A 9,079-nucleotide genomic window follows, 5' to 3' on the forward strand; every position below is an offset into this window, starting at 1 on the left:
CACCTGGAGCCACCGACACCATCCCCTCCAGAACGTAAGAACCTGCTGGTTCTGCTGGGTGCCCGTTCGCCCCAGTTTGAAACCAGTGGGATCTGTTTTTACTGGCGGTTCTGGAATCGGTTCCATGTGCGGACTGCCGGGTGTGAACAGCGCCGGCTGTTAGAGGCACATAAAACCGAGCCGTAAAATGGTTCCAGCAGCCGGATCCGGCTTCAGACAGCAGGGAGCCGGTCCAAACCGACCTCAGCTGCTGCGCTTCCCCGTCACGCTGACAGAACGATCGGACCGGAGCATCTGAGCTTTGCAGATTTCAGAACCAGGAAGAGGAGGTGATGAGGAAAAAGATGATTTCTGTTCCATGTCAGGAGAAACTGCAGATCTGATTCAAAGGTCCACAGAGACATGAAGGTTGGGTCAATAAATGGACCCAAATCCTGGAGAACAGGAACCATCTGGACTCAAGGTAACAACCTAATCATGTGACCAGATCAGCTCAGGTATAACCAGGTGAAGCTGCTCGGTCAGCTGACCTCCTGCACAGGTTACCGACAGTCAGTTCTCTTTATCACTTTAAACTCCTGTACACTGCAAAAATATAAAATCTTACCAAGTATTTTGGGTCAAGTTTCCAGAGCAGATGTCTCGATTTTGCCTTGTTTAAAGTGTAAAAGCTTCTTTAAGTTTTAACTCAATAATTCTTTAAAATTGATTATTAAGTTATATTTCCACTGGCTGAATATTTCACTCTTAGCATTTTTCTCGTGGTTGAAGTGAAATAATCTGTCAGAGGAACTAGAACTTATCAGGATTAAAAAATTTACTTAAAGCAGGTTCCTAAATCTTGCTAAAAACTTCTTATAAGTTAGTTTTGTCTTATTTTGAAGGGAACTGAGATATTTGCACTAGAAACCAGACTGTAAACAAATTGTAAATAGGATTTTGTTTTTCAGTGCAGTATCTACTTCCAGCGGTGGATGAATTGAGTCATGTTCCGTGTCAGCGGGTCTGCTCCCAATCTGCAGCTGTTTACTATGGAGTGACTCATCTGTCCACACACAGCATCTCTGTCACACATCAAAGCCGAGCCAAATGAGGTGATGGGACGGCAGCGGGCCGTCCCACGACGCCAACCGCTGCGGCTCCGACTGCACGGACACCACCTTACACTGGCCCTGAACACACCACAAACACCACCTTAAATAGGCCCTGAACGCACCACAAACACCACCTTAAATAGGCCCTGAACGCACCACGGACACCACCGTAAACATGCCCTGAACGCACCACAAACGCCACCTTAAATAGGCCCTGAACGCACCACAAACACCACCGTAAACACGCCCTGAACGCACCGTGAACACGACCGTAGGGAGGAGAACCAGATGACAAACTATGAGAGAAAACATGACAGAACACAGAATAAACAAAACAGAACCAGAACCAAACAAGGGTATAGCAGCAGAACCGCATCAGACAGATGTTCGTGTCGTCCAATCAGCGGCGGCCGTGCGGCTCCCTGTGGCCGTCAGAGGTCAGTGAAGTGACCCTGAGCTGGTGGCGGCGCTGCCAGAATAGACCCAACAAAGACGGGTTTATTCTGCGGGCCGAGCAGCGAGGGGTAGGCCGGGGTTAGCGCGCGGAGCAGGCGGATGAAAGCGCGTTCAGGAATGTCGCTAATGATGTGTTCAATTAAGTTCAATTAGCCTAATTGTCCTCTGTGTGTGGTGAGGGACGGGGAGAAGCGGGAAGATAAACAGGAACGGACTCTAAACAGAGGACAGGAAAAAACAGAGGACAGATGGATATTGTCCCCGAGCTGCTAAACAGAGGTTGACACTTGGTCTCCGCCAAGAACCCAGTCATCCCTGCGCTCCCGTTCCCGCCATCTCCACGGCCCAAAATAATTACTGCGCTCCCTGAATGCACCGCTTCTTTCCCAGGAGGCCGCAGGGCCAGCTGGTACGGAAAGCTCATATGCATTTAATGGATGTGGTCTGCAGGCTGGGACAGTTTACTGGACCACTGGTTTCCATCAGAGATCTTCTTCGGAGACAGATGCTCCTCAACCCAGTGGTGGGGAAAGTGGGCGGGGCTAAAGCGGAGCCGCTGAGCCTGGATCAGTAAAGTTCAGATGTTCCTGCTTTAAACACTTCAGTATTAAACAAAGTGACAGCTGCTGTTGCCTCGTCAGGTAGCTAAGCTAGTGTTAGCTCACAAAGCTTTTAATCAATGCCATGACAAAAACACTGACACCTAGTGGCCAGTTTGGAATTACATGTTTGTTTAGTAGATCAGGTGTTTTTGTTGGAAACTTTTTAATAACATTTCTGCTGTTGACTTTTATTGTCATCTTATTGTCATCTGTGGTTCTGTATTTCATCTCTTCATAAATGGCCATAAAAATTATGTTCAATTCAGCTTTTCTACGTCCTCTAATATTTTCCTTTATTTTCTTCATCAGTGGTTCTAACCCACTGGACCGGTCCGTTAGCTGATTCAACGATCCACTTTTTGACTCCTGATCCAGTCGGAGCAACTCAGAGGCGCCCCCTGCTGGTAGGTGTTATTTACCTGAGGAAACTTTCTTCTTCCTTTGAACTAGAATTCATATTTAATCTGAGATTAGATCATTTCAGTCATAATTCATCTGAAATTAGGCTCAGGGATGTGAAACATTATTCAACACGTGGTTGAAACCTTAAGCTTTAATTAGATGTAATTATTTTATTTTTTGTATTTTTTATTTTGTGAGCATTTCTGGATCCTCTTGATGTGGCAGAAAATATTTTCCAGGTCAGAATGAAGAATCATGAGTCAAAGCTTCAAAGAGTCTGAGCTGATGGCCTCATTAGCTCCAAACCTACAGTCTAAACTCAGGCATTAAAAGGGAATCTGCTCCCAGAGGAACACCATTAAGTGACGAGTCGGATTGCTGTAGTTTGTTTGGAAACCAGATCTGCTGCAGCAGAGCCTCGGCTGCTTCTCTTTCATGAGGGAAAAACGTTGGAGCTGCTTTGTGATCGAATCATTCTCAACTCGACACAAATGTAAATACTTCATCTGCAATGTGCCTCTTCTTACGTTGGATGGGAAAATTGCTTCAAGATGTTGACTATAAAGCGCGCTCTGGCTGACCACAAGTGTTTTTAGCTGCATCCCACAACTTCTCTGCAGCGGCAGCAACATGAAACGTGTTAAATTCCTCCTCAGACGCTCAGACAGGCGTTCACATGACAACCCCCAGATAAAAGCCCAATAAACCCGAGCCAGAGGACCGGGCCGGTACCGTCGCCCGGGTTCTGGTAGCACCAAAACCTCCCAGATTCTGCTGACTGAGAGGAACTTTCTGGGGCCGTTTAACGCCCCGATGATATTCAGGGTGTACTGGCGGAGAAAAGAGCCGTAAACGACGCCTGCAGCTCCAAACTGACCAAAGAACAAACCGACAGAATCCAGTCAGAACCGAGCCAGACAGGGTCCAAAGCAACGACTGCTCCTCCTTCTGAGGCGCAGGACAGAAACCTTCAGACTCCTGGATCAGAGCCTGACAGACACGATGCAGGGTTTAGTTCTTCTTTGAAATAAGTTTCAACATGAAATATAAATTAGTTTGTTTATATTGAGCTAATTTAGAACAGTGATGTTCTTTTTGGCAAACGGATCCAGTTCATCTCCAGAACCGTGTGATTCTGTCTGGTTCAGTCAACTGGGTCGGGTTTTGATGCAACGACTGGAGAAGAACGGACATTCAAGGAAGATCTGGATTTTGGTGCAGCAAGCACCTGGTGACAGTGGAGAGAAACAACTGACTGTTAACAGGAAGGAAAGGTCCATCAGAACCAGAACCAGAATGAGCGACCAGCTGGGGACCAACAACGCTGCCTGTGAGACGAAACTCTGGGTTTAACCAGATCTGATGGGCTCCAGGAAGTGGCTCAGTGAACTTCTGATTGGTTCTGATCCAGACGGAGCTTCAGGCTGGACGCCGACCTGAACAAGCCGTGCAGAGCCGGCGTGTGATTGGGCGGCTCTGGGTGGCTGCCGAGCCGCCGTCTCTGTTTCCGTCTCGGTGAAGCTGCTCCGCTCAGCCCGTTTGCTCAGATCCGCTTCATAAAAATCTTTTCCATCTGCTGCTCCAGACTCTCGCCTACAGAAACCCAAACTGCTGCAGCAGATCCAGAGTCCCGCCCACACGGTGCCGCCGCTGACAGGTAAACTCACACCCATCTGCTTAAACAACCCAACTGGACCTTCAGAACCGGGTCCCAACCTGGCTCACCTTCAGGCGCTGTGACCCGTCACTGACTCGGATTAAAGGTGTTAAACTGCTGTTAAAATGGGCGAAGCGTGCCCTGCAGCTGGCCTGCAGGTTAAAGGTGACAAAGCCGTGTTTAACACCTGACCTGCCGCCTCCCACTGTCACCGTCTGTCAGGAAAACAAACGGACCAGAACCGGCGGCGCCACCCAAATCCCTGCTGACTATCGGCAGATAACGAGGTATTCTCTGAGAGCAGCAGGGGGCCGTTACTGACGGATCAGCTGGGCGAGTGCAGGTGGACCCGACACCGCTGCAGTGTTTACTCACACACACACACACACACACACACACACACACACACTCTGATGCACACGCAGGCACACCACAGCAAGCATCAATAGAGACTCCAGACTCACCAGCCTCGGCGAAGGTGATGATCTCCGTCGTCTCCGGCGCGTCGCCGCCGTCTCCCGCCCGAGCTCCGGCCGCCGTTGCCGCTCCTCCCCCCTTGCCTCCCCTCCCTCGCGCCTCCTCCTCCCCCTCGATCTGCACGCTGCCGTCCTCGGCCACTCGCCCCACGTGCAGCTTGCGCAGCGCGTTGAGCAGCGCGGCGCGCGGCACGGGCCGGGTGATGTTGGGCCGGGCCTGCAGGTGGAGCATGTTGAGGATGTGCCTCTTCACCGCCTCCACCACGTCCTGCTGCGCCGCCTTCTCCTCCACATACGAGTCGCCATCCGGCCCGTCGCCGCGCCTCATCCGGGCCAGGGCGCAGGACGGGCAGTGGGCGCTGGAGGCGTCCGGCAGCGACTGCAGCGTCAGGGACAGCGGGCTGGAGGGCAGGTCCGCTGAGGATCCACCGCCCTGGACCAGAACCAGAACCAGAAGGGCCCAGCCGAGGAACGGTAACACCGACATGTTGCCACCAACCAGAGGGACAGGCAGAGGCCAAAAAGTCCAAAAGTCGATGAAAATTCAGTCCAGAGGAAGAGTTGCTGTGCTCGGTCCTGCTGCCTTCGTCTCTTTGCTCAGAAGTTTGGAAGCTGAAAGTTGAGCTCAGCTCACAGTCCACCTGCCAAACGAGGGAAAAACTGCAAAGGAACGAGAGAGAAAACACAACGGCAAGGGAGAAAATGAGTAATCCTTATCTTTTTGTCAGGGACAGATGGCTGCAAAATGTGGAGGCGTCATGAAAGAAAGAAAGAGAAGAAATAAGAAAACAAGAAGAGGAGAAACTCTGAATGGATGAAGCAAAGCGGCAGGACGGAGGCTGTTCCTGGGGTGAATCTCTGCAGAGTGTGTGTGTTAGAGAGGACTAAGTTATCCCAGATGAAGGGAGTTCCTCTCTCTCTTTACCTCTGCTGCTCCCTCCCTCTCTCGCTCCGTCAGAGTTGAGTGCGCTCTCTCGCTCACCAGTTGAATGGTTTTTATCGGAGTGGGCCGGTCTCTTTCTGCTGCGACTCTCTGAGCCTCCTACCATAAGTACAGCTGCCTCCTCCCTCTCTCTCCGCCTCCCTCTCCGCCGGTGACGCACCGCTCACATCCACCCTGCAGCCGGCTGGGACTGAGTGAGGGTTAAAACTCTCGGCTGAACCGTGACTCTTCCCTCCATCTGCTGAGCGTCTATCAGGCAGCCAGTGTTTGGTCTGGTGGCTCTCAGCTCCAGTCAACGCGCCGTCATCGTCTCGTCTCGGGGCGAGAAGGTAACGGACCAGCTAGCAGGTCCAGAACCCTCCTGGATGTGATGTCATAACCGTATGAGCTGGGCGCACTCAGACGGTTTGTCCTGTCAGTGATGAAAGCCAGAATCATAAAGCTCTGCTGGTCCGAGGTTCTGGATGACGAGGAACAGTTCTTCATTCTGCTGAACGAAACTCTGACCTCTCTAACATCTGAAGATCTTCTGGTCTCATTTCCACTGCAGACGTCAACATCGTTCCTCTTCCACTAAATAAACATAATAAAACCTTGAGCTAATTGAAGCTCAGGAGTTTAACTTTAATAAACAGATCAAGTTTTTACCGTCTGCGTCTGACCAGTTAAATGTTTGGAGCAAAACCTCCAGACGTGTCAGCTGTGCGTTTCAGAGCTGGTTTTAAAGGTTTCCTGTTTGTTTCTGAGGTTCGTAACGGCCTCGCTTCCCATTATCTGAACCTCCAAGTCTTCCGGTACGTGGGAGATCCAGGAGGTCATCACATCGGCCGCTGTTCGACCTTCACTCAATGATCTAAGAGTCTCAGATTTTTTCTTCAGGCGGGATTTTAATACAACATAACACATTTTCCTCATTTCTACCGTTGGATTCTGTTGTTCTCTTTTTCTTGATTGGACCGTTTCTGGCTGTTACTAGACGTTTGTAAATCAATAATGCTGAGACTCAGCCGCCTGTCCGTGTTGCTGGCGTTCCCGGGTTTCCTGTTGGCTGTGGCGAGTCCACGGTTCTGGATGTGGGACAGATTTCAGCTCTGAGGGTTTTCCAGGCGGATGTGAAGGGAGACGGGCGTAAGGCAGAAAACACAAGGAAGGTGTGACCAGGATTAGGAACCTGCAGGCGAGACTCTGGGACGGAGAGGAGCAGAGTCCTTCAGCCGGTTCTGGTCCAGATGAGCCAAACAGAATCTCTAAAGGGTTTCCTGGTTTGGGTCAGAGGTCATAGCCTTTTCTGAATCTATTTAAAGGTTCCTGATGAGGGTATTCAGTTGAGATGAAATCATTTAACTTGTGGTAAGTTTCCAGATCTCCACTGAATCAGGTTTGGTGACTCTGACATGAAGCATCTCCGTTTCGTCTGACGGCCCATAAGCGGTGAAACATCCTCTCCATGAACACGTCGGGTTTGTTTGGATTTTAATCACCCTGATCTCCAGTAATCCCAGTCATTACCTGCCTCCTGCTCCCACAGCTTCCTGCTGGATTTCTGTGTCATCGTTTGTTTGGTTGAGAAACGATCCTGAACAAAACTTCACAGAAACATCCAGAGTTATTTTAGCAGATAGGAAGAGCCAGCCGGGTCATCCAGGGGAGTTTCTCTGGGAAATCATCCAAACTGGTTCAGGAGAAACTTACAGCAAACTTATCTGCCATGTTCTAAAGTATTTACACTCTGGGGCGTAATGAGGGATTCATTTATTTAAAGCGATAAATAAAATGTATCCCTTGGTGAAGCAGATGGGATGTAGGTCTGCGCCTCCAAGAGGAACAGCAAAGAGTTAAAAGTTCGGCCAGAATCAGATGGATCCAATCAGGGAACAACAAAAGCAGCTGAAGTTTCTCTGTAATTAAAAGTGATATTGAACCCAGTGGTGGTTGCTGGGGGAGCCGACTGGGACGCGGGATCTGCTGGAGCCGAGTCACATGTGAGTGTAGAGGAAGCGGCGCTGCAGCTTCCGGCTGAGATCAGACGTCTGGGATTCTCCCTGCGCCGCTCTGACATCAGCAGCTGTGGGGAAAGTGTGTGAGCCGTGAGTGGGACGCTTGTTTTTCATGGAACCTGGCTGAGTGAGCTCATCGCCGCGCTCTTGCCTTATAAAGCCTCTGCAGGGCGGATTGTTGGTGCGAGCGTGTCTGGGCCGGTAGCTGCTTTAAATAACTAACCACCTTCCAGTCATGAACCTTTCATACAGCCGGCGGCCGCTGAGGCACTCCGCTCAGGAATCAGCCCGCGGGCACGGAAAGGCGCTTCGGGACAGACGGCTCACAAACCACACTGCTTCATTTAGACGTCTGCTGGAGACGCTTAAATGTTTCCAAAGACACCAAACATGTCAGGGAGGATTTGGAGGAGATGGATGTGAAATGATGCTGCAGTCGTGCAGAAGTTCCTCCAACATGCTGCAGACGTCTCCAGCCATGAGAACCGACCCGCCTGGTTAAATATTTCAGCGCAGGGAGGCGGAGGCTGATCGTCTCCTTCCTCCTTCTGCCTGCTGATTGTTTGTTTTGTTGGCAGATCCTCAGCCCTGCTCTCCACTTCGCTGGGTGTCACTTTCTGTAAACCTCTTCAGCGTGTGTGTGTGTGTGTGTGTGTGTGTGTGTGTGTGTGTGCGCCGTGGTAAATAAACTGATGGCCAGAGCGCTCACCTGCTCCACCTAGTGGCCAGCAGTCGCCACAACCCCACTGAAGTCTGCAGAGAGTCACTTCCTTCACCACGTCGCCCTGGCCCTGACGGTAACCACGGCAACCACGTTTCCATCCTGGAGGTCCAATGAGACGAGGAAATAAATAGGAGTCTGTTCAGTTTGCCTGACTGGAACAGATTAAAACCAGAACGGACCCTGAAGCCTCGCCGTGATTCACTCATGGTTTCTTTTCAGGTTCTCATCATTTATCTTCTTCCTGCCACTTTAAAGTTTTAATCCGGAAATATCTGATTGTCAGAGTTTTCAGAACAGAAACCAACATGAAGAACCACAGAGCTGCAGCCTTTTAATAAACCGATTATAGAAAGATTATCTTCCAGAGCGTTGTCAGGGGAACAACAAAGTAATTTCTTAAATATGAATCATGAATGTGGCCCACATCTGAACGGCCCGGTTCTGATCGTTTCACCGTCTTTATCAGTTTCTTCATCTGGTTCTGATCCAGTGACCATGCTGTCGCTCTCAGCAGCTTTAACATCCATCCACAGACGGCGGCGGCCATCTTTGCAGGCTCTTCTTCTTCGGATCGATTTGGAGGCGCCACCCGCTCACGCAGGAAGCGGACTGCCTCCACGCAGGAAGCGGACTGCCTCCACGCAGGAAGCGGACTGCCTCCACGCAGGAAGCGGACTGCCTCCACGCAGGAAGCGGACTGCCTCCACGCAGGAAGCCGACGGCCTCCA

General features: G+C 50.6%; 1 protein-coding gene and 1 long non-coding RNA gene across 2 annotated transcripts in view; one reads left to right on the forward strand and one right to left on the reverse strand.

The window, feature by feature from the left end:
* Positions 1-9,021, reverse strand: part of inhbaa (inhibin subunit beta Aa) — a 14,742-nt gene extending 5,721 nt beyond the window's left edge. The window contains exon 1 of the mRNA XM_016663142.1: positions 4,676-9,021. Coding sequence (XP_016518628.1) covers positions 4,676-5,174 — 499 coding nt within the window. The 5' untranslated portion in view covers positions 5,175-9,021. The remainder of the gene's footprint in view (positions 1-4,675) is intronic.
* LOC107833546 (uncharacterized) overlaps positions 1-9,079 on the forward strand; it is an 18,324-nt gene that overhangs the window by 4,809 nt on the left and 4,436 nt on the right. Inside the window, exon 2 of the long non-coding RNA XR_001659308.1 lies at positions 2,462-2,556. This is a non-coding gene — a long non-coding RNA (uncharacterized LOC107833546). The remainder of the gene's footprint in view (positions 1-2,461; positions 2,557-9,079) is intronic.

Source organism: Poecilia formosa, unplaced genomic scaffold (genome assembly GCF_000485575.1).
Source record: "Poecilia formosa unplaced genomic scaffold, Poecilia_formosa-5.1.2 Scaffold404, whole genome shotgun sequence".
In the NCBI taxonomy this organism is placed as follows: Eukaryota; Metazoa; Chordata; class Actinopteri; order Cyprinodontiformes; family Poeciliidae; genus Poecilia; species Poecilia formosa.